Source organism: Vidua chalybeata, chromosome 20 (genome assembly GCF_026979565.1).
Source record: "Vidua chalybeata isolate OUT-0048 chromosome 20, bVidCha1 merged haplotype, whole genome shotgun sequence".
NCBI lineage: Eukaryota > Metazoa > Chordata > Aves > Passeriformes > Viduidae > Vidua > Vidua chalybeata.
In genome coordinates, this window is record NC_071549.1 from 10,641,159 (window position 1) to 10,668,498 (window position 27,340).

Sequence of the window (27,340 nt, forward strand, 5' to 3'; positions counted from 1 at the left end):
GTTTCAATTTTTGTCTTTTCCTTAACATTATTATTGTCATAGCAAGCCCAACATGCCAGCTCATCCGTGGATATCAAATGCCACCTGGAATGTTGTTACAGGTGAAGAGTGCCCCTTACCTTGTCAAGCATTTCACATCCTCATCTGTTGCTTGATTAGAAGTTCCCATTACCCAGTCTGTCAAATATTCCACCATTTTGTTCCTGTTACACATAAATAGATTGTTTTAGCTTTGTTGGGTTTTTTCCACCAGTGTGTATCAAACATTAAATTGTTACAAGTGTTCAGTATCACCACAAACTAAATAATACTTAACTGCAGCACCAGGATCATAATCATTCTGAAGACAAAGAGAAGGGAACTCTCCCTATACCAGGAATATTGGTGTGACAGGGCTCTGGTTTCTTTTTTAACCACCTAACCAAAAAAACCACACTTGCCCACAGTACTCTACCCTGTAAGTTAGGTAATGCCATCCTTACCTAAATTTCATTTCTTGACAAAATGAAAGGTCATCTCTCCTTTCCATCATTACTTCCACTAACTGACAGAGCTTTGTTTTTATTTGAATGGCATGTACCAGATTTCCAAGCACACGCACATACCTGAAGAAAAAAGCAAAAAGATTAATTAAATACTTCATGCTACTTCACTTCCTCTGCCCCAAGAAAGCCCCTGCATCAGAAGCAAATTTCTTCTGGCCAAAATTTCCTATCAGTGTAATAGTGAACAGAAATCTGCCCTTCAGCTGGTTTTTAACCACTAACATCAATGGACAGAAAAATAACCAGGATCACCTATGGGAATAGGGCCAAGCTATGGAATGGTCAGCTCTTTAAAAAACATCAGTCACTATTCAGCAATGCACTTCATGCTACACAACTTCCACAACTACTGAAGTTGTCAGAACTGTAAGGAGGATCAGAAAATCAGCTGCTGCTTCTCCAAGGACACAAGCACAGAAAATATAAACTAGAAGGCTTCAACTCACTTCTTAAACATAATGCCTGTGCACAGGAAGGTCAAGAGGGCTCCTTACCTAACCAGATTCAGCATCATTGTCTCAATGCTCGCTTGTCCGAGGTGTTCGGAGCTCCCTTCTGTGTGATTGTCAAGCAAATTCTTCATTATAGCGATGGTTTGCTCTACAAATTGTGTGTTGGTATCAGTTAACAAGACCTACAGGATGAAAATTTCTGGTTAATTTTTTACACATAAAACCAGAGAAAGGGTTTTTGCCAAATATACTGCAACATTTCAAAAATCTCATGGACAAGCATTTTTCTAGTTACCACCAAGTCAACAGAATTCCAATACATGTCATAATTCAATATGTGAACACTGCCAGCCATAAGGATTCCACAAACAATCTCACAGATTCTGCACTCAAGAGTTCACTACTCAAGAATGTTAAATACAGCCTGGAATCACAACCACAATAATCATTAACATGTGCTGTGACAATCACTCCGCTCACAGGGGCTCTGCACAGAACACCAACAGGGATCCATTTCAGTCACCCGGGGGAAAGACGGGACTGACACAAATGTGAATAGTATCACACAACTGTGAATCACCTGTCCTTGAGAATCAAAGAACTTGCTGATGGTATTCTTCAGTTTGTTGAAGAGCATAGGATAAAGCGCTGGACTGAGCTCCAGCCCCACCAGGTCTTTGATGTTGGTGCGGATCTGCAGCCCCACCTTCTCGTGGTTGCAGACCATCAGGGTGAGCAGGCGGTCGATGAATTTGCTGACCGGGGTCTCCACGCTGCCCTCGGTGGAGACCATGGAGATCATGGAGCCCTTGCGCTCGTTGAGGGGGCCCATGGGGGGGCTGTAGGTGGCCAGCCCCGCGCTGCTGCGGTGCTGCAGGCACACCCCGCCCAGGGCACACAGGAATCCTGTCATGTTGATCCACTCCTGCAGCGACTCCGTGTCCGACAGGTCGATGGAGCCGCCGCCGCTGACGTGCGACATCCGCCGCTTGACGATCGTCTTGTGCAGGCTCTCGGTCACCTGGAGACAACGGCCGTTTGCTACGTGAAAACTCAAATGCCTTAAAACAAACAAGCTTAAAGACTTGTTTGGAATTTCTAAATGTTGAACCAATGGAAAAATTCATAGTCACCTGCCCATCTTCCATTTTGGTCTTTGGATAGTTAAGGATTAGTTTTGTAGCTTGTTCCCATTTTGCATGTGTATCCTCCCAGGCCTGAAAGAAGATAAAATATATCAAGATTTAAGTTCAAAACTACTTGTAGCAACAATGTTTCTGTGTTTGTTTTCTTAATATGCACACAGAGCATATGAAGTGAGAGGTTAGCTCACCTCCGTGTTGCCTGCAGTGGGGTGTTCAATGCGCCTCAATAATGCCATCACTCTCTTCTGAAGAGCTGCTCTCCCTGCAAAGGGCACAGAACATTTAACCAAGCTTTTGAAAATCCACCTACATCAAATTTGGGATCTTTGAAAGTAACTATTGAATTAAGAGAATGTATCCCCCTTCAAGTCTTTAGAAAGGTAGCTTCTTGTTACACAACTGTAAAATCCTCCTGAGCTCAGTCACCCGAATTCCTTACACTTTCCAGCAATTCTAATAACTAAGACATTCCAAGCAAAGCCAGAGCAGCATGAAATCAAGAACCTCAACCCATTTAAAGAACTCAAATGTAAGTAACAGTCTTTTGTCCAGGTACTAAGTTACTTTAACTGACTCATGACTCTTACCTGTTGACATCATGTTGCTCACAGATGCAAACTCCATGAAAGTGTTGTAGTTTGGCAAAAAATTATGCACTGAGACCTCATCTACTCCACATCTGATGTCGGCCTCCTCACAGAGGTGACGGAAGCAGGACATGGCCACCAGGACTGCCTCGATATCTGGGCTCCACAGGAACATGTATAAGGCCACTTCCAGCTTGGTCTGGGCTTGGCGGCAGATCGGGGTTCCACTGCACCCTGCAGTGCTTTCCTGGGAAACATACAATTCCCAGTTGGGGAACCCTGCTTGTGAAAAATTCAGCCCTGGCCAAACTTAAATTTAAGAAGCAGTTTGAAACTGCTTTTGTTCTAGTAGGAATAAGCCATTCTAAAAAGGATCAGAGCTCATATATGCTGTCATGATGCTGTTTGCAATCCTAATCAAAAAATCATTTTACATGAAAAAATTTTACTTTGTAAAGTCTGAAACATCATTATTAACCAGCACATTAAATACATACATTATTTAGGATACATATGGGTTTCCCCCTCAGAAATAATTTATTTTGTTTTCAAGAATTACTCCAAAAGTAATTTAATTTCTACTTGCCCACAGGGTTTTTATCAAGTGTTAAAATTAACTATCAACATGTATTACTTACTATGGAAGAATTCCCCTTTGCTTTCCTCAGGGTAGCCCCTGGTGTACATCGCATCATTTCCTCATGGTCAAGAGAAATTTGACTAGTTCCACTTCCAGAGACATCATAAAGGAAAAGGAAGTGGCAGGAACTCCTATCTGATTGCTATAAAGAGAGGGGAGGAAAAGAATATATAAATTGATACTTTAAAAGAATAAAAGGCATAGATATGAGGAAGGAAAAAAGCTCTTGGACATTTACACAGTACTTTTTCCACTGCTGCTCTCAGGGTGTTATCAAGTTCCTTGTGTTAATGGTATCCTAGACTGATATTTCCCCATAAGAAATACATTATTTGATACTTTAAGAATATCAGGAAGAAGCAAGTCAGAATTCTGGGACTTAGAAGAACCTGAGATCCAAAATGAAACATTCTTCGTCCATAAGCATGTGTATTTTACCATTAGCTACCTTCCCTTTCTCTCATCTTGGGGACTATTTCCCTGTATTAGGCAAAGAGGCACAAGGCACATGTTTCTGTGAAACATTCCTTCTCCAGCAAAGTACAGCAACCTGTGCAGCTAAAGGGAAAAAAAAAATCCCAAACCTAACTTTGGTTACCAATTCTAACCAAGGTGTCTCACAAAGCAGAGAGGAAATCAGAGAACAGAATGTGTAGGAGTAGCTATTAAATCTCTTCCAATCAAAAATAACCTGGTAAAGAAAGGAAGTGACACAATAGAGAACAATTCATGTTAATGATCCTAACAGGGAGATGGCAATGCTCACTTACTTTGTTTTTTAGCAGAAATTTATTCCTACAGATGAGTATCTCTCGCAGCCATTTGAGGATTTCTGTACTGCTGAGCATCTGATGACTTGTAAGCTTCTTGCAGATATAAAAAAGCATTTGTGAACTGCAGCAAAATGAAATTCAGCATCAGCCTTCTGATGGAACACAGACACTTCTAAAGGTATTACACTACATTTCACATAGAAATAGGCACTCAGCATGAACACCCTGTGCAAACACTACCCTGGGCTTCCAGCAGTACAACAGAGAGGTGAGAGTGTGCATGGACAGGCCAAGCTCCCCTGGGACCCTTCCCAGCGCCCACGGCCTGGAGCAGCTGAAGCCCCGCGGGCAGCCCGGCCTGGAGCTCCAGCTCTGCCCGAGACAGAGACAGCACAGACAGGGCAGCACGAGTTACCTACACTGCTCTGACAACGTGTCAACTCTGCTCTGGAAGGAACACATCTAGGGATGTTCCTTCTTCATATCCCGTCAGGCCTCACACTCTCTGTTAAAACTGCCAAAGGGTCCAAATTAGTGTCAAGTGTGACGGGTTTTCCCCCCGCCCGAAGAGACCATGAACTCCCTGCTGTTGCAAAGCTTTCCCAAAATACTTACAGCTATTTCAAAAGACAAGACAAATCAAAGCAGCTATTTCTGTCATTTATATAAGTTAATTTACATACCTGATCTCCCAGAATGTTTCGATAGGAGCATCAGGATTCCACAAGTCAATGCTGTCCAACTGGTGCAGAACCAGCAAGGCCTAAAGCCAAAGAGAGTTTCACTTAAAGACAGAACTTTACAGAGTACCTGAGCACAGGCAGAGAAACAGGTGTAGTCACGTATTCATTAACTGCTTTAAGAACAACAAAAGATATAAAAAGCATTTTCCATAGAAGAGTAAGAGCTCATTGTTAGTCGGTGTCAACAGCATTTTAGTCTTTACTTCACGCTCACACTGCAGACCCGGAGGTTTTCCCTGGTATTTCTGTCCAAAGCCATGCTGCACACACACACAGATAGCCAGCCAGCCTCTGTTTTTGAAGGAGAGGCTGTGGCAGCAGCAGTGCCCACGCAGGGAGCCGCGGGTGCCCCTCACCTCCATGGCCTCCTGGGCGATGTCGGGCATGCTGGACTGCGGCACCAGCTGCACCAGCCCCGTGATCAGCTCGGCCGTGCTGCCCTGCGAGTCGGGGCCCTGCTTCCTGGGGTTCTGCACGGAAACACACAACACAGGCTCAGCTGAAAAACCTTCCCCTGCTTGACCACACTACTGACAGCTCCTGCAGCACTCCTGCTGCTGAACTAGGGGGATTTTGGGATCTTTCAGAGAATCTGTTATTTTATTTTTAATCCATAACATGCCTTGCATATCATGTCTCTGACAGAACTGGAGTATTTTTATATTAAACCATCACAGGCCTGAGAAAATGGAAGATCTAAGACAGTACTCATTGAAATGATGACTAATTTCCAACCCCCCTTATTTTAATTTTCTTCTATTCCCCTCTCCTTCCCCCACCTTCCCCTTCACAGTCACAGAACTTCATACTCCCTCTCATTGTGTTGCTGATTCTGTAAAGTCTCTTACAGTTTCTTTTTCCTTTAAAACCACAGGAGCATCATAACCAGAGAAAAAGATGAGTAGGAAGTGTCCTAGATGGCCAGGTGACCACTAATTTTTATTCATTTAGCAGCTTCAAAAGTCAATTCCACTACAACTGAACAGTATGACAGTAGGATTTACTTACACACAGCAAAAGCTTTGGATCTGCATGGATCAGTTTCACCAAGGACAGCAGCAAGAACTTGTAGCTTCTGGTTTCCAAATCCGTAGGTTTTTCTTTAAATTTAAGGCTTGTCATTTTCTCCTTAAATGTAAGGCTCTGATAGAAGGAAAAAAAATCACAGTCTTTGTCAGGAAGGTAGTCAAACATAACAGTTATAATTAAACACCTTATGAAATGTATTGCTTTTATCATCTATAATTCAAGAAAAAGTTTAAAAGTATACAAAACTCAGGTATAGTCATATCCTTCTAGTTCAAAATCCCCTCTCTCACAGGCAATCACTATTTTATCTTTAAAGTTCCCTTAACAATTGTTTCAGTAAGCTGTATGTGGACATAAGAAAATTTTTTGCAAAAGAAACAAACTGTGGTGAAAGAAACGTGGAAAAAGGACCAAAAAGAACTACTGGTTATTTCTCTGGTCTGAGACAGAAATAAAAATAAATGTTTCCAACTTGTTCTGGGTACATGAGAGATAATTTTTTCCAAAGGCAAAGTAATGTCTTTATTTTCTGCTACAGCCCCAGGCCAGATGTTTGCATGTTCACCTCAACATCCTCTGGAAAATGAACCTTTCAGTTCTGCAAGGCACACAGGGCATCGCTTAAATATAAAAATAATCTGCCTCCAGCTGAAAAACCAGTGAACTACTTGTAAGTTCTGAACAAAGGGAAAAAGCCTAGGTTGAAATCACCTCCAAGGTAACTGATGAGCTATGACATTGTATGATTAAATTCTACAAGAAATTAGGTCTTCATGTTATTTCAATAATTAGTTATTGTGCAAAAATATGGAATAAAACCTACCACATAAAGCATCTGATCAAGAAAGTGATAGCACAGTGGTAGAGGCAGCTAAGTCTGTGCTAAGCCTTAGTTTGCCACAGCTCAGGGATTTCTAGGAGAGGCACGTGGCGAAAGGAGATGTGTTTCTGTGAAGTCATTTACTGCCTCCACACAACCCAAACTAAAGAGTGTCAGTGAGAAAGCCAGGCCAGGCTCCGTGCAATGCACCGAGGGAGGGACCAACAGCGGCGGGACGCTGACAGACAGCACCGGACGAGGACAGACGCGGAGGAGTTCAGCACCAGTGAGTTCAGGCTGGAAATTAGGAACCAGTTCTAAACCAGAGCAGGGGCACGGGGCAAGAGCATCGTGCAGGGCACAGAACCAGCAGTGCCTTCCTGGGGGAAGGAGCTCCACTGGCGCTGCCCGGGGCTGGCGGGCTCTGCGGGTAACTATGCACAGAAAAGTCAGCGCAAGGAAGGGCTTTTCTGCGGTAGTTACGGGTCATACTTACAGCAGCAGAGGCCCAGGGCCATGCAAAGCAGGGGCTGGCGGGCGTCTGACCACGTGGGCAACAGCAGCCAGGCAGAGGGAAAGTGAGAAGCAGAAGACAAAGCACCACCAGTCAGAGCAGGGGTATTGTCAGGGCAACTATTCTCCAACAGATGAATACACACAGGTGAAAAGCAAGTTAAACATGGAGTAGCTTTCAACCAAAAGCATTGTGCTCATTTGCTCTCCTTTGAGAAGCCCAACAGGAATACTTTTATGTCTCATTTTAGGCTCTCTAAACCAACCTACCAAGACCACTTGCCACAGCAGAAGTCCTTAAGGAATGTTCAGAGGAGAAGCTGTGTATGGACTTACTGGAAGAATTTGGATGAACTACAAATTTGAATTTACTCAAGACTTTCTCTAAGACAGCCAAGAATATTGACTTTATTTCATAATGACTGAAAAATCTTTTACTTTGTTGCTGTCACCAAGACCAAACAGTCAACTTGCTCAACATAAAGCAAGACAAATGAACATGCCAATCATGGTAAAAGTATCATAGTTTTCAGTGATTATCTTCACATACAGAATGCTTTGGTTTTTCACATTAAGCAAGGATGGACATGTTAGCTGGCTATTCACAGAGCCAGAAAGCTTAAAATGGACAGTTAGCCACAGAGGACAGTTAGAGGACAAATACTTGTACGTAGCCAGTTTAAAAGCAGCAGGAAAACTGAGAGACATTGAACTAGGAACAGCCAATCCCCCAACACTGCAGGGCTGCAGGGCACGTGTGGCTCCCTGCTGCTCTGTGCATCACCACGCTCTTCCCCCCCTCCGGTGTCCAGCGCAAAGGCGATGAAGAGGAGGGCAGGGCTGGGCAGAGGGGAAGGCAGAGGTGCCCCCCAGGCTTACCGGGGTCATGCGGATGGTGGGGTGCGCCCCGCAGCCCTGCATGGCGCGGTGCAGCGTGTCGCTGAACATGCTGCGCAGCTCCACGGCGTGGCAGTACACGGCGTCGATCCGCGGCCACCAGTCCAGCGCCGACTGCAAGGCAAGGGCAGCGCTGAGCCCGAGCCACGGCGCTGGGGCCGCCGAGGCCGAGCGTAACCAACCCTCAGCCCAAGTGCTCTGCACGCTGTTACCAGCGTGCCCACCATCAGTCCGTGTGTAACCTTCGTAACCTTGAAATAGGCTTGTAACTGAAGCAACGATTGTAACTCACAACAATCAAACTTGTAACCTTTAAATAGTAACTTGTAACTGAAGCAAGGATTCCAACCTAGCTGCTCACTGCATCGCTCTGCCTCCTTGAACAAGCACCAACCCCGAGATGTTCTGAGCTCCCAAGATTTGGTTTGCTATCCAAATGGTATTTACTAAGCAGATATTGATCTGAACAGAAGCCCCAGACACTGGGCTGATGAAATACTGCCAGAACTTACGTTTGTGATGATTCGATGGAGTGAATTTACCAGCACATAATGAAATGTTGATGGGGAATTCTGTGCCAAGCAGATCTACAATAAAAATACGTAAAAGCCACTTAGGAATATCTTTGTCTTTGCCATCTTTCTTATCATCCTAAAAAACATTCTGAAGCCTTTTTATTAAATTGACAAAGCTGTCAAATCTGAACAAGAGAAGCCTAATCAGCTGTGAAAAGATTTATCAAAACATGCAGGGATTTATTACTAAGGGATATTTATACAGTTGAACTCATTTATGAGCTTCAAGCTGCTGTTAGCACAGCTTTTATAACTGACAGGTTGTCAATAGTGTGTAGAGAATGACTTACCATAAGCAGTGCTCTTACCTTGAAGTGTTGGTTATTGTGAGGATTTATGCGGAAGCAGGAAACCAAGCAGTCAATCATCAGGTCTACATCTGCATTCTGATTGCCTCTTGAAAAAGGTTTGCTTGGGTTAAACAGCAAATTCTACATAATTCAGAAAAATAGAAATATATAAATCAGATACCATTATTATTCTTGGCTACTTTTAATACAAAACTTTCCATTGAAAACCACTGGTATTCAATTAAGAAATTCAAAGTTAACTTCATTATTTCAAATTTCTTCACTGCAATTAGGAAACAGACATTCTTACCTTAAGATCTACTACCATGGACTGCACTAGCAGGAAAATGACAGAATTATCTTCCCAGTTGATGTACGTAGATGCTTTGCACAGTTTAACACAAGCAATAGCAGCACTTTCAGTCAGCTGCCTGCTCCCACTGTGTCCTGCCAGGGCCTTCCTGAGATTGTCCAGGAACAGCTTCTGCAGAATTCAAATCGGGGATAGTTATAACCAGACACTGTGATGGCAAAAACCAGCTGGATGCAGCACCCTGGAGAAATCCTGTCATTATTAAAGACATGCCCCTTGACAGACCTGGGGCAATCAGAATGGCACCAGAGGTGGTTGCTCACTCTCATCCCTAAGCAACCACATCAAACCCAGCAGGTGCTGCAGGTGCTGCTCCTGTGGGGCTCACAGCCCCCTGCAGAACCCAGAACCTCAGCACAGCCGTTTGCTGCAGGTGGAGGCAGAGGAAATCACAGCACAGAGATTCAAATCTCCAAGGAAATGGAAAAGTTCTGAAATAACATTGTTTGGGACATACTATCTGTATGAATTACTCACAGTAAAAGAACATATGTAAGGTGAGAACTTAAAAAGAGTGCATAAATTTGCATATGGAATTGCAATGTGCTCTTTAAGGAGGAAAGACAAAATTAAACATCCCTGAAATACAGAATCAGCAAAACCAAGCAGACTCTAAAAAAACAGAGCCAGAATTCCGCTACTTCTCTTACCTTGTTCATTTTAGTTTCCTCTACCACATCCTTTGCTATATCTTGGATTATCTCTGGACACAGGACCAGGAGGATGATCTGCAGTGGCCACACTGCTGCTTTACGTTTCGTGCTTTCAGCAAAACCATCCACTAAATCAAACAACTTCTCAGCACAATCTGCATAAAACATAAGCCCAACTCCAATACCAGTTTTAACTATGAAGAGGTAAAGAACAGGTATAAAAGAGCAGAGGGATAGTTCCACCTACACAGAAGGAAAGTTCTGGTCTGCACATTACTGACATGCTACTGGGGATCAAATGGCCTCAACCCAGTTAAAGACATGGTTTACCTGAAAATATCAATTCTCCTCTCTCTTTCACTAGAGACAAGTAAAGGTGATGTTCTCTAAGTTTTTACCCTGTATCAAGATGAAAAATATAAATTTAAAGAGTCTCCATCTTTTGGGGATTATTTCTTTGTGTTGTGAAGCACAAAATTAATCTCTTTCAAGAGGGGAGTCAGGAAAGAAAACAGACAGGAACATATTCTTGCCTGCCCTGACAAAGGCTGACAAAAATTTGTTTATTTGCAGGCTGCACGAGGAGCAAAGAGGGCACAAAATGCAAGTGAATGCATTGGGGCTGTCTGAGAAACCAGCCTTGAACACTGTCATGTGTTATGCCTTACCAGCCATATCAGTCTGGGGGGTTTGGTACAGCTTTGTGAATTCATCAGGATAGTTCTCCACCCAGTTCCAAAATGCCTGCAGATAATGGGAAACACCTTCACATTCCAGAACTTCAACAATTTTACTAAATTACACATTTAAACAAAGAGAGGTTTTATTCTTAATTCTAATCACTCAAAATTTCTTGCACAACATATTTGCATCAAAAGGAGGCAGCAATTTTTATTTTCTAGTAAATTACTGAATTGCAACTGTTCCTAAACTAGAAGAAAGTCTGCAAATAAGCAATGAAACAGAAGTATTGAAGACTTACCTTCTCAAGACTGTTGATAACAGCTAACTGAGCTACTTTCTTAAGAGCTTTAAACTTGAATACAGTCTCTGTAAAGATAAAACATTTCTGCATTTAGAACAGAAAATTGTTCTAAAAACAACACAGGTTATGCAAGATATTTGAAGCGCAAAGCAATTTTCAAATCAATGTTTTAATAGTACTTAACTACTTTTAAATACTTAGTAAATACATGACTGCTTGGAGTAAAACAGAGCAATAAAACCCAGATATATCAATTGCACTGTGTCATCTCTGACTAACCAGATTAAAATAGAAATATTTCAAAACACAGGTTCAGATTATACCTTGCAAGAGTCGCTTGAGTTTTGAACAATCCACACTGATGTACTGCAAAAGTTCAATATCATGAACATCAGCATTATCTTCAGAACAAACAGTCAGTTCCTGCAGTCTGAAAATAAACAAATAAATAAACTTTTCCATCAGATCTTGTCAGACAGGTATGAACACACCTGTGAGATTATACATTTCAATAGCAGGGGAATGTTCCATTATCTCAGATAAACATTTCCAGATTTAGAAAGAAAAGATCTTGCACGATTAAGACTTAATATTACAGTCTTGTGCCATCTTCATACTGAAAATGGAGCCAGAAAACCAGTGATGAGTATTACAAGATGCCAGTACCTTCTCTGGATTGACTGTGCCCAAGATTTGCCTAAATCCTCCTGTTATCCACCCTCCTGTGGCAGTAACCTTGTCATCTTTTCAACTAAACACTGTCGTCATGGGCTCCTGACACCTTTAGGCTACTGCTCCTTCACAGCAGGTCCTGCCCCAGCTGAGATCTCGGAGCACAGCAGCACCTGATGGTACTGGATATCACTGCAGTGAGCTACAACCATTCTTGCTCCACATTTCTCTGGCCTGAGCACACAGGATGAAGTTTAATCACACCAGTTTAAACACAACAGCATCTTTTCACATTGGTGTCTGAGACAATTTACTCAGCATCTCCCAGACACCAAGCCACTGATCACTACAGCATCTGTTCCCACAAACTCAGGACTGCCAAGGCTCCTTCCAAGGCTACAGATGTGTTTCAGACATGGAATGTGATTTCTAGTACTAGACACAAAAGCAGTTCTTCATGTCTTCAGCGCCAGGGAAACTTAACAGCCCTCGCTGGGAATGGGAAGGTCCCCACTGCTGTGCTCTTCATGCCAAAAATCCCCCAGCTGCTGTGCAAGGCCCAGAAATATGCCTAAACAGGAAACCCAGGTCAGGGATCAGCAGTGCTGACTGGCAGCAGGCTGACCCCTGTGGAGACCAGCAACAATTGGTCAAACATTTAACTGTTGCTGTACAAGCCATCTGCAAGGGAAAACAGGTTAGGGGAAAAGCACTCTGCTCCAGCTCAAAGGGATGCTGAGGGGGGTTTTGGAGTAGGGGAACAAACCATGCTACAGGCATACAAATACACACAGATCCAGCCACTAGATTAAAAGATTCTCAAAAAATTTCAACCAAAAAATGCTTCCAATAAAAGGAGTAAAATAAATTGCTTCCCTTTCCATAAGCAACAAAACACTATCAATCTATAGAGTAAAACCACATCCCCCATGCTAGCTGCCAAGTCTATGTTCTTGAAATAGAAGTTATTAAAGGCTCTGTAACAACTTTGAAAATACTTTAAATTTCAAATTACTCAATCATTTTAGACTGATTTCTAAAAAACAAACATTTTCCAAAGAAATACATAAATATATGAGGAAAATATAGATCTTTGTTTCAATTAAATTGGCTCGCTCATTGCTATGTGACCATGTAAGGCTGCCCAAGCTCCACTTCTAATAAATCAAGAATGATGTCAACTGTAACACTGTGTGACAAGAGCTAAGCTACTTCAAGCACCTTTCAAAAATCATCAAAGTATTTCAGTAATAAAAAGTTCACTCTAGTGGACTGACAAATGCTGAAGCATCAGAAGGATCTGGAACAAAAAGAGCAAAAAGAACAAACAGATGGAAATTTTGGGCCTGTCTCCCTTCTTACTTAGAAAAGTAGAAAATCCAGTTATTTTTACAGCAAATGTACTGTGAAACTCAAGTCAGTCAGAAGACAAATGGGTCTTTTCCAACAACTAACAAACAGCCCAGCTGTTTGTCACCTTCAGGCATAAGACAGATTCAACATAAAAGCTTCCTAGCAGGAAAAGAACCATAAGGCTCCAGCAGAGCTGTAGACAATCACCAATTTTCATCCTAAATTTGTAAGAAAATGGATACAACCATTAGCTTCATCATTCTTTTTTCCAAGACACCTTGAACCCACAAGAACTTATTCAACTTCTTCCACTACACTATTTTCATTCACTATTTTCACTTGTACTTTTGAAAGCAGATTAAAAAGGCAATAAATGCAGCCAGCACTAACCCAGGATGGGATTGAAACGGGTTCATTTTATAACCTGAAACCCACGTAAAACTGTGAAAGGTTGAGGGTATTCCACTTGAGAACTACCCCATTAAAGAGCACTTAAAGCATTGGCTCCTCTGAACAGTCTGCAGCTGGCGGCACACAGAGGCTGCAGGCAGCAGTGCAGATTCTGTCCCTCCCCAGGGGGCTGCAGGCAGCAGTGCAGATTCTATCCCTCCCCAGGGGGCTGCAGGCAGCAGTGCAGATTCTGTCCCTCCCCAGGGGGCTGCAGGCAGCAGTGCAGACTCTGTCCCTCCCCAGGGGGCTGCAGGCAGCAGTGCAGATTCTATCCCTCCCCAGGGGGCTGCAGGCAGCAGTGCAGATTCTGTCCCTCCCCAGGCCTGCAGGCAGCAGTGCAGATTCTGTCCCTCCCCAGGGCTGCAGGCAGCAGTGCAGACTCTGTCCCTCCCCAGGGCTGCAGCAGCGCTCAGTACCTGGTGGAGATGCGGCTGAAGACGGCGTTGAAGTTGTTGCAGCTGAGCGAGAAGAGCACGCCCGAGGCGGAGCTGCGCAGCTCGGCCGCGTGCTGGTTGCCCTCGCGGTAGGTGTGGATGAAGTGGCAGATCTCGGGCAGCAGCTGCTTCACCAGCATGGTCTCGTCCAGGCGCATGGTGTCCTTCGGTTGCTGCAGACAAACAGCGTTCCCTGAATTCTGCTCGGGACGCAAAGCCTGGAGCGCCTGCCCCGAGCAGGGCCTGGATCCAACCTCCCGACCTGCACAGAGGGGCTCCTTCCCCAGCGCAGCCAAACCACCCCACGCCTTCAGCTCAGGACACGAGGCTGATCGACCTCGTCGAGCATCAGGCAAAACATCAAAGCGGCTTCTGCAGCAGCACAGCTTTGTTCTGATGAAGGTGTGCCCTGCTGCTCCGTGTCGAGGAGCAGGACAGCACTGCCTACCTCGGCTTCCACTGAGGCCTAAGGGGCAAAGCCCACCTCGCTTCCCTTTGGCTAGGGGCTTGGTGGCCATATTTTGACAGCGAGTATTTTATATTAAAAATGAACCAAAAAGAGGTGCTTCTCCCTCGCTCTTGCTGGGAATTGCTCGATACGAGTCAAAAATGGTTTAATTTCCCCGCAAAAGAAAAATCTAATTTTTGCCAGTTTGCACAGTGTGAGACATAAGGAAACTATTTACAGAAGAATTCAAAGTGAAACTTTGCTCTACTAAGAGCAAGTTTTAACAGAAGGGTCAGCACTAAAGCTTTCTAAAATTCTACCAATGAGTTCTCCATAGGGAATTGGGAAGTTTCAGAGACTCCCACTTAGTTGACCTGAGTCCTGTTGCCATGAGAACTTGATGAAACATTGAGCAAGAAATCCATCTGAAGATACCACAGAACACAACACGCTTTGTACAGAGCTTTGGCTCACTCTGATTTAACATATTCTGCCTCAAAATGCTCTCATTTCAAGTGACAGAGCAAGAAATATTCAGCACAATTTCAGGCGATTTAAATATGATGATCTATCAGGAAAACCACTGTTTCAAACATTATGTATAGAAGAAGTATTTAAAAATAACTAAATTCTGAAGTTAAAATTCTGGTTTTTTGACTAAAACTGTTCTTTTGACTCCATGCATCAAAGACAAAAAGTGCCAAAAAGAGGTGCTTTCCTCAGCTGTAAAAGCTGGAAATTGAATACAGCTTAAAAATAAAATCCCGTTCTTGTTAATAGAATAAACCACTGCAAATCTCGCTCTCAGTGAAGTTTGGCTTTGCAATTCCAGCTCAGCACAGTAAGTTGTACAAGCAGCACAGTTCTCCTCCCAAAGGGACCAGCAAACTGCCTTGCAGCAGCTCTGACTGGAAACCTCAGGCCTGCACTCCCAGTGGAGATTTGGACATGGTTAACTAATGTAATCTAGAAAACACCTGCAGAAATCATCTCTAGAGTAGTGGCAGCAAAGTTTCTGCTGTATATAAAAGCACATGGAAAATTACTTCAACAAATGAAAGTTTTAAGACATTTAAAGAAAACTCAGCACTGTATACAGAGAACTAAGTAGCACAAAATGAAAAACTTGTACTGAATCCTCTGCTACTTTTAACAGGAAAAAAGACCATTACTTTTAGGCAATAAAAAGCACCCTCCAAAGTGTTAATGCATCAATTACATCAACTACTTGCATTTATAGGAAGTTTTACTATTTTTAAATGGCATTCATCCTATTTTGCTCTAAATCTGATGAGTTTTTAGTACCAGTAACAACAGATACACAAGCATTTGACCTGTATTCTCCAACCCATTGGATTCCAAGTCAGAATTACTTATGCAAGCCTACTCACCCCTGCCAGACATTTTTCCAGTGTATCCAAGATAATCAGCTGAGATAGATATAAATTCTTTTCAGCAGTTTCTCCAAATATTCTCTAGAAGTAGAATGGATTCATCTGAGACACAAATCTTTGACTTGTAATGTAATGAAAGGGAAGCAGCAAAGTGGCACAGTAAATTATGGCTCCATTACTGCTCTAGTTTGGAGTTTAGACATAAAGCCAGCAAAAGTCAGATTAAAATAGGAATTAAAACCTTATCACTAAAGAAATATCTTTGTCCAGTCTCAATGCCAAATGCAATAAGGAACCAACCCTGGAAAGTAAGACTGGAGGTGCCCTGCAGCCCCTCACCTCCATCAGGCCCACTGGCTGCTCAGAAATGTGGGTTCCACCTTTCAGAACCTATTTTGGTATCAGTTAGTGCTGACTCTTTTGCAGTTCTGTACAGGATGCCCCACTGCAGACACAGGCAGGATTCCCTCGGCTGTTCCAGCCAGCACCCAGTCCTGTGCCAACAACAGCCACTGCCTCCAGCAATATTAAAACAGCAAAATAAAGCAGGAAAGACTCAGCCAAAAACATACTGGTACAACTGCCCGCAGACAGAGCACCTGTCAGAGTCACCCAGAGAAGTTTATTTTACCCCACGGCAGGGGTGGCTCACCTCAGCCCAGCTTTCAGCTGAGACTCTTTCTGAAACCAAGACTGTCACGACTGAGTGTCTCTTGGGTTGGTGTGTTCCAGCTACAGAAACCCCTCCCAATTATTGCTGATTCCCACAGAAGCTCAGACCATCACACAGGACAAACATTCAGACTTGCTCCTCAGAGCAAATGTTGACTTTTTAATTGACACTTTCAGCTAGGTCTTTCCTCTCAAAATCCATGTATTACATACAGAAACTTATTTTAACTGTACAGCCAACCACCTTGCACATCAACACGTTCCCTCATGCCTGTAGAGTTTAATTAAAATAAATTCTCTCTCCAAAGGGATTACAGGTAGCTTTAAGCAGCCTAAAATCCCCAGCAGCAGGGCAACCTATTTTCTCATTTTATCAGTCCTCTGCAGTTCCAGCAGATGCACATCCCTGTACAACTGACAGCCAAGGGCTCACTCCAAAGAATGTCTCTAAAACCATAAAAAAGTACTGCTAGAGCCTGGCCACTTCTGTTACCTGTTTGGGGAGATTTCAAATGATCCCAAATTACATGGATTCAAAACTCAATGAACTAAACTTTTCTCATGGCAAAGGTTCTGACTGAAACTCACCTGCTTGTTAAAAAATACATCTATTTTATATACACAGACACACAGTAAAACACCCAGGCACCCTGGAAAATTCAAACAGCTCAAGTTTTAAATCCCTTCCCTGCCCCAAAGTCCCAATGCCTTTCTGTGGAACATGGCTCTGATGGATACTGCTGGTGAACTTCAGAACAGAAAATAAGTAAGTGTAAAAGGCAAGCAACAATTTGACTAAATTTCAAGTAATTCTCTGCAGATTTTACAATAGAAATAAATAACAAGTATTTTAAAAAAATCACCAAACAATGCAAAATTAGAAAACTTACCATGTTATTAACATTTTTTAAGATATTGGTGAGACCACTGATGACCAGGGAAAACTTGTACTTGGAAATGTTGATGAGACATTCCTTGTTGTGCTCCGTGCTGACTTTGGTGTGGGTATTCTGCTGGCAAGCCTTTATTGGAAGCTACGAGAGAGAACTGTGATAAGCTTTTTCACATTGAAATTTACAGCTTTAAAGATGGGTTAAAAACTTGTGACACACCAGAAACCACCTTGAAAAACATTCTACAAGAGACAACAGCAAACATATTCTTTCATCTTCTCTACATTTATCTTTCCATTAGTTATCTATAAAACAAAATGCTTAAGCTCATCTGTTCCTTTTTCTGAACTGAAACTAAACCTCTATTTTGTGATAAATTTTCTACAACCCGGATGTCAAAACAATCAAAAGGAGCAGAAAATTGTGAGACAGAATTATAAGAAAAGAGTCTTTATTTTAAAAATGGGCTTATTAAAGACCAAAAATCTTCCAAGGCTAATACCTGTGAGAAAAAAATGCATCTTGGGACCTGAGGGGAGGAAAACCCCAGTAGCTCCCAGAGCAGGTGAGCTGGAAGGCAGCAGTTGCTCCATGTGTGTCCCCTGCTCTGTCCCAGACAGGCCTGGCCAAGGAGGAACCAGTGCTGGCCCTGCCTGCAGCCCCCACGGACACGGGTATCTTTGGGGTCCCCCCACAAACACCCCCAGTGATGAATCTCAGCCTCAAACACACTTGGAGCACCTGTGAGCCACGTGTTACCTGTCTCTGCCTGTTGTATTGTGTTATTTGGTTTGTCCCTGTTTTTCTCTCGTTTATGATTTCATCTCAAGTTGTCTCCCCTTCCCTAAATGTCAATCCCATCCCCACTCCTCCCAAATCCCTAGAAATTTCCTTGTCAGTCCCCACAGCCCCTACCTGGCACCTTGTCTGTCACTCGACTCTCCAGCCCCTCTCTCTAGAAGCTTCCAGGAAGGGCGTCGAGTGAGTGGCCAAGGGCCAGGGGTGTCCCCTCCTCAGTGCTGTCCTGCTTGTCAATTACTTCATGTCCCACTCCCCTCCGTCCCCCCTTTGGGGGACAGCCAAACCCCTGCCTTGTTTCCACCCCCTAAGAAAAGGGGCTGCTCCGGTCTCCTCGGGGCTTTCCAGCGTTGTACCCTGAGGCCAGGAGCTCCCCAGAGCCACCAATAAGCCTTGGAATTACAGAGCCTGGATTGTCTCCTCCTGGTTCCCTCTCCATTGCTGACAGTGCTTTCCAAGGAAAGGCTCACAACCCTTAGCTGCCCTTCTGCACCCCTGAGCACAGAACGGTGTCCCCCGCAGCCGCGGTGTCGGAGCTAGCAGGGAAGCACCAAGAACACTCTTGGTGGACACTGTGGCACCTGCCCAACAGCCAGTAGTAAAAACTTGACCTGAAATCCATCTTTTCCCAGCAAGATTCAGAGCAACTGCACAGCCCCAAGATGTTCCTGCTGCCCTGTGAACACTGGGTACTTTGTTTCCTGCTGTACCCAAATTCTTCAGGGGTCACAAACAAGTCATTTCCCAGGCACACACCCACTCCCCCTGCCCGCTCCCAGCCACCACTCTTCAGAAAAACAATCGTTTTACTCAGGATTTATATTTTTTTAAAGCAAACTAATATAGGAATACTTATGCCATTTGTATTTTAAAGTGTGACCTTGGAATTCCCCATCCATAGGAGCTTGAATTGCTACTAAAAGTTTTACCCAATTTTGACCAGAATTGTGAATAAACGTGTATTCTAAAAGACAGCAATAGCTCAGTGGAAATGCCATGGTGTAATATTTGTGCATTAGAAAAGATTATCAGAGAGAGAGAGAATCTAAGAGAGGGTAAAAGAAGGATTCCAAGGAATTACAATCAGCTTTATAGCTGCAAAGTGCCTTAGGAGGCACCTCCCAGGCTGGTGGCTCTGGAAGGACACCCTCCCCACTGCCCCCCTGCAGCCACCTGACACCACCTTCTGCTGGGCCAAGTCCAAATGCCCAGATTTAAAATGCAAGATGGATGGTATTGAAGAGCCCCAGCTTGGAGCACTTTTGTCCAACGGCTCTGAGTGCAGTGTGCCTGACCCAGCCTGTCCCCTGCGAGGGAAAAGGGCACTGACACACTGTCCTGCTCTGATGCCATGGGGTGACTCCCTCGCTGTAGAAGCTGAGCTTTGGTGTGGGGTCAAGCTCAATTCTTTTGCTGCCATGGACTAGGATCCCTATGGACATCAGCTGGGTCTTTCCTAAGAGAATGGCTGACTGTTAATGAAGGAAGAGGATGGTCCTGGCACTCCAGATCAGACCAAAGACCCCGGAGCAGCAGCAGCAGGTCCCTGAGGAGCACCAGACCCAGACGGGCTCCGGGAGCTGCGGCACCTCCAGGAAAGGGCTGAGACTCTGCCTGCAAAGACACCCACAGCAACAACTCCCGTGGGCCAATCCAGCTCATTCCCACTCGAATTTGTGACTCCCTGGCAGTTTGGACTGCAGGGCTTTACAACAGCTCGTTTTACCCCTGGAAAAGCAGAATAAACAGCATTTATGACTCAATCTTTGTTTTCACTGTCAGATGTTATTTTACAATGCATTTTTGTAAGTCATTGGAAGATGATAGATACATTTAATTTAAAATTTCACTATTGCTAGTATTTTTTATTTGAATTTTCAAGTCTCTGTGCTGACAGCAGCAGCAAAGCTCAATACCACTGAGTGCTAAAACACTTGAGAAGAGCCTCTCAAAGAAATTGTGTCATAGATCTAGTTCTGTGTGCTCCCATGCCAGGGAAACATCACATTACACACTTCTGGAGCTTCCTGCCACAACAGCCACTACAACAAGGTCACCTAGAAGTAAAACTGCTTTTTATACTATCATTTAAAATAAGAAACTATACAAAAAGGAAATATTAGCACTGTTATTTTGGGGTTTTTTATTTCTCAGCTCTTTACTTTGTGCACTCTGACACGTTGGAACATTTTATTTCCCCTCATAGAATGCAGTGCCACTGCTGAGTGACTGAAGAGAATCTACTTTGCTTCTCTACAAATATCCATTAATCTAAACACTAAGTGGGAGGGAAAGCTGAAATTTTACTTTCATTGACTTTTATTTTATTTTTAAAAAAAGAAATACTAACAAATGGTTTCCTCTAGAGCTACTTGGATTAGAAACGGAAATTAGAGCACAAAGCTTAAATATAACTGGGGCTTCAAACTCTGAACACATGCCTGGCTCTGAGCTCACCCCAGAGCAGCAAAGGGACAGTCAGTGCCCCAGCTCAGCTCCTGCCACCACTGACATAGGAAGCAGCAGCCAGCGAGGCTGCAGCTGCACTGGGCACGTTCTGCCCACACCCAGGTGGGCTCCACACACCCTCCCTCGCCCTAATGCAGCCTGATGGCTCCTTCAGGGGTCAAACAAGCCACAGAGGACAGGGAACAATGGCACTTGGACCTAAACTTTGCCTTATCTCATGCAGCGGACAAAGACAAAATAGGTAGACGAAATCTGGAACGTTTACAGCTACCAAATTGTAAATCTTTGAGACAGAGAAAGAAAAAAGAGATTTAGTGTTTGGATTTTTTTACTTTTAGCCAAAAACATTCAGTTTAAGGAATCCTGCCTTGGTCATAGATACTAATTATTTAGAAAAAAAAAAAGGGTGTTTTTCATGCCTGTGAAGTGACTAGCAATACCTGTTTCAGGTATTCTCTAGTCTCATGCAAGAAGGTCCAATCTTTTGTTATATGAACATGGACATTGGTTTGCAACTACCACCACTGACAGGCCTGAGTGTCTGTAAGTTGTGCACTCAGGCTGTGGAGAAAAGCTACACTGAGCCATGGATTTTGCTTTATCACTTGTAATTAATGAACACAAAGTTAAATCAACTGTACTTAGTTGGTACTTAATAGTCTAGAGAAACACACAACATCTAGGAAAAAATCCCTAGTGCTATCCTTAACAGACCCAAAATCCACCTCAGTTCATCCTTCCAAACAATTTCTTGGAACTTTTCAGCAGATTGTAAGGCACACACGTACTGGTGACAGAAAATCCCCACAGCACCACCCCTGCTCAGCATCAGCACTGTCAGAACCAGACACAAATCCTTCTAAATCAACCTTCCTCCCCTCTATGAACACACACCTGCTAAAGAGGCACTGAAAAGAACCTCACAGTTCAGCATTCCCAAGAACACGTAACTTCTAAAAGTTTTTATATAGGTCGCTCTAAAAATAAAGCACTGTCAGAAGGTGAACTGGAAGTTGGTGCTGTGGCCAGTCATATATTTACCCATCCTGCCAACACAAACACTGTGTTAGGTGAGGAAGGGCCACAGGTCACCTGGACACTTTCAGCAGCTCCTCACTGCAGCCACCTAACACCTGTGGCATTGGGCATTTCCTTCCCTGTCGCTGGGCTCCAGCCCTGTGCAGAGCAGCACCTCAGCTGCAAATCCACTGCACACACTCTGAGAGCCATCACATCAAGGCCACTGCAGGTTCTGCTCCAGGGAAGATGGAACAGCACGCCTTGTGCTGCAGGGCAGAGCTCCAGCCTGGCTCAGCCCCAGCTGCTGGGGCAATCTGCCCCACACACAGCAGCTGTGGACAGGAGCTGCACCTTCTGCCCAGCCCAGCCTCACCTCCCAGCACAGGTACATCCCTGGGGGGCAAGTCAGCCCAGCACAGGAAACACCTCACAGTACATCCCATCGCTACGAGTGATTTCCTAACAAGCCATGAGGAAAACCAGAGCTGGTACCTGCAACCACTGCTTCTGCAGGTCTCTGATTCTGCACAGATTTCAAACACTGTGGAGAAAAGTCAACAGGAGGAGGGAATATTTGCTTTAATTTAACACCTTTTCATTAAAGGGAGAATGGAACATTACTACTGACTTCCAGTTTTTATGCACTTTCTTAACTGAGAGCCATCACACCTCATGGACTGCAAATAGGAAGCCTAAACCAAAATCCTCATAACAAAAGGTCTTCTTTCTTTAAAGCGTATCAGAATCACAGAACCATTAATGTTGGAAGAGACCTCCCAGATCGTTGAGTCCAACCTGTGGCTGCTCCTCACCTTGTCACAGCACAGAGCACTGAGTGCCACATCCACCCGTTCCTTGAACACTTCCAGGGATGGGCACTCGACCACAATAACCACTTACATGGCCACAAGTTTATAAAGGATTGATAGTTTTTATTACATCTGATAGTTTTAAACCAACCTAGACATAAATGGTTTGGGCAGTCAAACTCCTCCAACTATGTTCACAGCTCCTCCAGTGCTGTGCCAGCCTTCCTGTGATTTCACATTGTAACACACTTAAAGCATTATGAAAACATAAAACTGGAAGTGAGTATTTCCATAGGAAAAACAGAGAGAATTTTATTTTCCAAAGCTCTGACTATGTCTGAAATCACAGGGAATCCCACAAATTTCCAGGCTCTTTGTGCCTGGAGCAGTCTAATTTTATCCTGCTCACCCCAAGTTTTGAAAAATACAATAACTAGTACTAAGTGCAGGCTCTGCTGAGAGGTCTCCCCACGCGCTCTGTCAGTGTGGTCTGGTCTCACAGGTCCCAGCAACAGCTTCTTCTGCAGCAGCTGAAGCCTGGGGGCAGCCCTGCAGCAGGTGAGGGCTCACTGGAGCACAGGTCAGGACTGGCAGGAGCTCCAGGATTTATTCCGTGAGCCAGGCACTGGTTAATTCACAAAACTCTGCCTGCCAGTCACTCCAGGCCCACAGAATTGTGCACACAAAAGCAGGTTTTGGTTAAAGCAGCATTTATAACAATAAACAAGAGCAGACCAGAGCAGACTGGTTTGCCCTGATTTCCCTTGTTTTCAATACCGATTAGCATCCTCTTAGCTTGCTGTTTCATCTTTCCTAAAATGAATTCAAGCACTCAGCAAATGAATGAAAAGCCTGTCTACATCTGTAAATTGGGAGGAAAGATGGTTACACTTTCCTTCTTTGCAAAGGAAGGAAGAAACCCTGGAAAAGTTTGTCCTCCCCTGTGCAGAAACACCAAAACACAACGGACCTGAGCTGCCCTTGTGCCCCTCCTCACTCAACCCCACCCTGACACGCCAAGCAGTGCTCCTGGTGCTGAATCCACTGCTCCTGCCTTCAGGCAGACACAGGATGCAAACCCTCACAGCTGCATGAGCACCACTGAAATAATCTGCATATATTCAGTGTATTTTGATAACGCACCACGACTGTGACCGACAGTGATGTACTTGATGTATATTATCACTGTAACTCCACTATTTCAGTATCTCAAGAATCAGAATAGTTCTCTTCCTATCCAGAGAGGACTCCTCCCCTACACCTATCCATAACCATGCCATAAAAAGTACAGAAAAGTAATTCTGTTCTAAGTTTGTAACTCCTAACAGATGCTGGCAAGCCCAATTCCACAATAGACACAAAGAAGAGGAGAAAGTCCAGGGCCTTTTAACACCAGTACATCAAAAGATATTTTCTTACATTATTGGGAGCATAATCAATCCTATGTTTTCTAAGCTTTTGGAAAAAATGATCTATGACTCAAGGGTGAGAATAAGGTAACTATGCAAATATGTCTATAATGTATTGCAAAAATCTGCCTCATTATAATGTCAAAAGGCAAAGTTTGATACTTTCCCCTTCAAGATAAACTTCACATAAATGTAAAAAGAAGCAGCTGGGGTTTTTTTGCGCCAGGCCACATCTTTCTGCAGGGTGTTGAAGCCCAGCAGCACTGAGGGACAGATGCAGCACAGAACAAGGCTCAGTCTGGAGGAGCAGCTCCACGTTTTTGATGGATTTACACCAAGCAGGGGCTCAGAGAACTGGACCTCCTGTGACACAAGGGCTGCACTCACAGTGTGGCAAAATGAGACAACACAGGAACTGATCACTGAGCCTAAGGGAGCCACCTCACATCAGGAAAGCACCTTGGAGTAGGGAAGGAGTGTAAGCAGCGAGCTTAGCCCCACTGAGAGTCGCCCACTTAATCCCAGTAAGCAGTTCCTGCTGGTGGATCAGAGAAATATAAAGTCTAAGGCCAACAAATCCCTCTTCCTTCCATTGAGAAAATCCTTCTCCAAACTACTAGCGCTGACTTTCGCAAGGAGATGTAAATACCCATCACTGCAGCAGAAAGCAGCGGCCGGAACCGCCTCCGGACGGCTCGAGGGGCTGGGGAGGGGGCTGCACACCGACATCGCCGCTGCAGCGCCTCCGGCCCTCCTGAACCTCGCTCTCGAGGCTTTCCCTCCCCGCTGGAGAGCCAGATGATGTAAAGCAAGGACGTGAATTCCACAGGAACCTCCGCGGACAGCAGAGACACTTCGGGAGAGGCGGGGGAGCAGCGGCGAGGGGGAGCCAGGCCCCTCCTCACCGCCGCTGCCGGCACAAGGACGGATGCGCCGCACCTGGAGCGGCCGGCCCGGCAGCGGCGGGACCCCCGTGCGGCGGGAGCGCGGGGCTGCCGGGGGCTGCCGGGGCTGCCGGGGGGCAGCGCGGCCCCGCCCCGGGCCCGCCCGGCACAAAGGGCGCCGGGGCCCGGGGCCTCGGCCCCGGCACGGGCGGGGGGCGGCAGGAGCGGCGCTGCCACGGCCAGCTCCGCCCGGGGAGCGGGGCCGCTCCCCCGCCGCGCGCCCCCGGCCCTCCCCGCGGCCCGGGGAGGGGGACGCGCCGCCGCCCCCGCTACCTGCTCGTCGAAGCGGTTCACCACGGCCTGCACCCACTCCACGGGCTTGTGCGCCGCCATGTCCCGCCGCCGCCGCCCGCCCGGGGAGCGGCGGGTGCGCGCGGGCGGTGCCGGTGTCGCGGGCCCTCAGCGCGCGGGGCCCGCCATGACACCTCACCGGAAGCGGGAGCGCGCGCCGCCCCCGCCGCCGCGCCCGCCGCGCCAGGGGCACACCGAGCCCCGCACTGCGCCTGCGCGCCGCCCCCGCCCGCGCCCGCGCGCTCCTGCGCGTGCTCCTGCGCGTGCGCGGCGCCTGCGCCGGGGAGGGGCCGGGCGGGAGAGGGGCGGGGCTAATTGAGGCGTGGTCGATGTGGGCGGTGCCTGGGGCGGGGTCTTGAGGGGCGGGGCCGGGCGGGGCAGGAGCGTCTGTGGCGGGTCCGTGACGGGTCCGTGACGGGTCCCGGACGGGTCCGTGATGGGTCCGTGATGGGTCCGTGACGGGTCCGTGACGGGTCCCGGACGGGTCCGTGATGGGTCCGTGATGGGTCCGTGACGGGTCCGTGACGGGTCCCGGACGGGTCCGTGATGGGTCCGTGATGGGTCCGTGGCGGGTCCCGGGCGGGTCCCGGGCGGGTCCCGGGGGCTGGAACGGACACATCGCCCTCCGGAAGGCAGCGCGCTCCTCCTGCCCCCCGGCCGCGGCGCTCCCGCGTGTCCGCACAGCCCACGGGAGCCTCGGCCGGTGCTCTGTCCCCCTGCGGTGGCCACCTCCAAGCGCTGTGCGTGACACATCGCCCACAGGTTTGCTGTCTCAGGCTTGAATGCACAGCTGTATCTTACCTTTCAAACATAAACCCGGTTATTTGCATAAACTGACTTATTCTGTTACGTTCCAAGTCTTCGCTGCAGAACTGAGGCAGTAACTTCAGATCCGAGTGTGGCACCTTCCTCCCCAGCCCGGTCACACCAGCCCCAGCCAACTGTTTACTCGGTGACTCAGAAAAGTAGGATGCACAGAAATAAACATCCACTTTCCTTCTTGGGAAGGTTAATTTGTTTTCCTTCTGGGTAGACAGAAGCACAAAATAATGTTCTTTCATACTAGAGTCACGTTGAAATTCTGATGATATAAATAAAGACGCAGCTTGAGGTGAGGGCTCTGGAACAGTGGATTTAAAATTGGCAGAAGAACTGGAGAATCAAACGGAATTTCTGTCCCCCCCCCCAGTCACAGCCTTGATGTGGCTCAGAGACTCTTTCTGTTATCACAGCACATAGGAATTACTACCAGCAACAGCAATATCAAATTTATCCTGAGTTAACTTTCCTTGTAAATAATGAGCAATAGAGATCCTGTAATTTGGATTTACAGGACAAGCAGCTCCGTTGCATTCTAGCATCAAATCCAGGAACTCGAGTGACAGCAAATTTTTGAAGAGCAGATGTTTTATAAAAGACAAAAATCAATTGCAAATATTTTATTTTAGGAAAAAGAAGTGGTTGAAGAATAAGGCTTTGTCACAGGGAGTGCAAAGGCAGAGAACACAAAACACCAACACCAAACGCACAGAGATGAACACAAAACACCCAAGGGTCCAGTGGAGCAGAGCCCTTCCCCAGGAAGGTTTTTTAATTCACAATAAACCCGAGGGCTGAGGCAGAACTGACCCCACTGGGCCCTTCTGGTCACGTCTCCTTTTCCAACTGTTTCTGTATTTGACCCCTCAGTGTCCCACAGCAGTCAGGCAGGAATAATCTCCACTGAAGGCAATCCAGCCACAATCTTCACAGGGATCTCTACATTCTGCCAAAATCTAAATAATAATAATTCATGTAGGGGCAGGAAAGGGCTTCAGCTGACTGATATGGTTATGAAAAACATGTCCCAAAATGCCAGAAAGAAATCAGGGTGATATGATTAGATCAGAGAGAAGCATCCTGGGAACTCCTGACTGAGGTAGAAAGGGACAGGCTATTTCTTCCCTTCCAAATGTACTAAACAAAACAAATAGTGCTTCTTCCTGCTTCTGGCAGTGTTTTTCCCAAAGCAAATCTGTTCCCTAAAAGCAAACAGGGTTTGCTGTAGTATTCACAGATTTTATACTCAGGGGTTGAATGGCAAAGTTGGAAATTCTCATAGTGTTCCCCCAAACTCCTTGAAAAATTTCAGCCAGTACTTAGACTAGACCCGTTCTCCCACTGCTGACCCCAAAACCCCCACAGCAGCTCTACTACTAATTTTTGTGCCAGGCCCTGCCTGTGGGTCTGTGACCCCCACCTGATTCTGCCCTCCCCAGGCAGAG

General features: G+C 45.6%; 1 protein-coding gene across 3 annotated transcripts in view; it reads right to left on the reverse strand.

Annotated features, from left to right (window-relative positions):
• NF1 (neurofibromin 1) overlaps positions 1 to 25,153 on the reverse strand; it is a 75,034-nt gene extending 49,881 nt beyond the window's left edge. For all 3 annotated transcript variants that reach the window (XM_053961410.1, XM_053961409.1, XM_053961412.1), the window contains exons 1-24: positions 25,059 to 25,153; positions 17,334 to 17,477; positions 15,769 to 15,852; positions 13,912 to 14,102; positions 11,344 to 11,450; positions 11,018 to 11,085; positions 10,704 to 10,779; positions 10,033 to 10,190; positions 9,320 to 9,493; positions 9,028 to 9,150; positions 8,657 to 8,731; positions 8,127 to 8,258; positions 5,894 to 6,028; positions 5,242 to 5,355; positions 4,826 to 4,905; positions 4,140 to 4,263; positions 3,368 to 3,511; positions 2,730 to 2,976; positions 2,331 to 2,404; positions 2,131 to 2,214; positions 1,578 to 2,018; positions 1,040 to 1,179; positions 483 to 605; positions 120 to 203 (exon numbers count right to left, since the gene is read on the reverse strand). In XM_053961410.1, the coding sequence (XP_053817385.1) occupies positions 120 to 203; positions 483 to 605; positions 1,040 to 1,179; positions 1,578 to 2,018; positions 2,131 to 2,214; positions 2,331 to 2,404; positions 2,730 to 2,976; positions 3,368 to 3,511; positions 4,140 to 4,263; positions 4,826 to 4,905; positions 5,242 to 5,355; positions 5,894 to 6,028; positions 8,127 to 8,258; positions 8,657 to 8,731; positions 9,028 to 9,150; positions 9,320 to 9,493; positions 10,033 to 10,190; positions 10,704 to 10,779; positions 11,018 to 11,085; positions 11,344 to 11,450; positions 13,912 to 14,102; positions 15,769 to 15,852; positions 17,334 to 17,477; positions 25,059 to 25,118 (3,182 nt within the window). In that variant the 5' untranslated portion in view covers positions 25,119 to 25,153. The remainder of the gene's footprint in view (positions 1 to 119; positions 204 to 482; positions 606 to 1,039; positions 1,180 to 1,577; positions 2,019 to 2,130; positions 2,215 to 2,330; positions 2,405 to 2,729; positions 2,977 to 3,367; positions 3,512 to 4,139; positions 4,264 to 4,825; positions 4,906 to 5,241; positions 5,356 to 5,893; positions 6,029 to 8,126; positions 8,259 to 8,656; positions 8,732 to 9,027; positions 9,151 to 9,319; positions 9,494 to 10,032; positions 10,191 to 10,703; positions 10,780 to 11,017; positions 11,086 to 11,343; positions 11,451 to 13,911; positions 14,103 to 15,768; positions 15,853 to 17,333; positions 17,478 to 25,058) is intronic.
• Between the last annotated feature and the right edge of the window lie 2,187 nt (positions 25,154 to 27,340).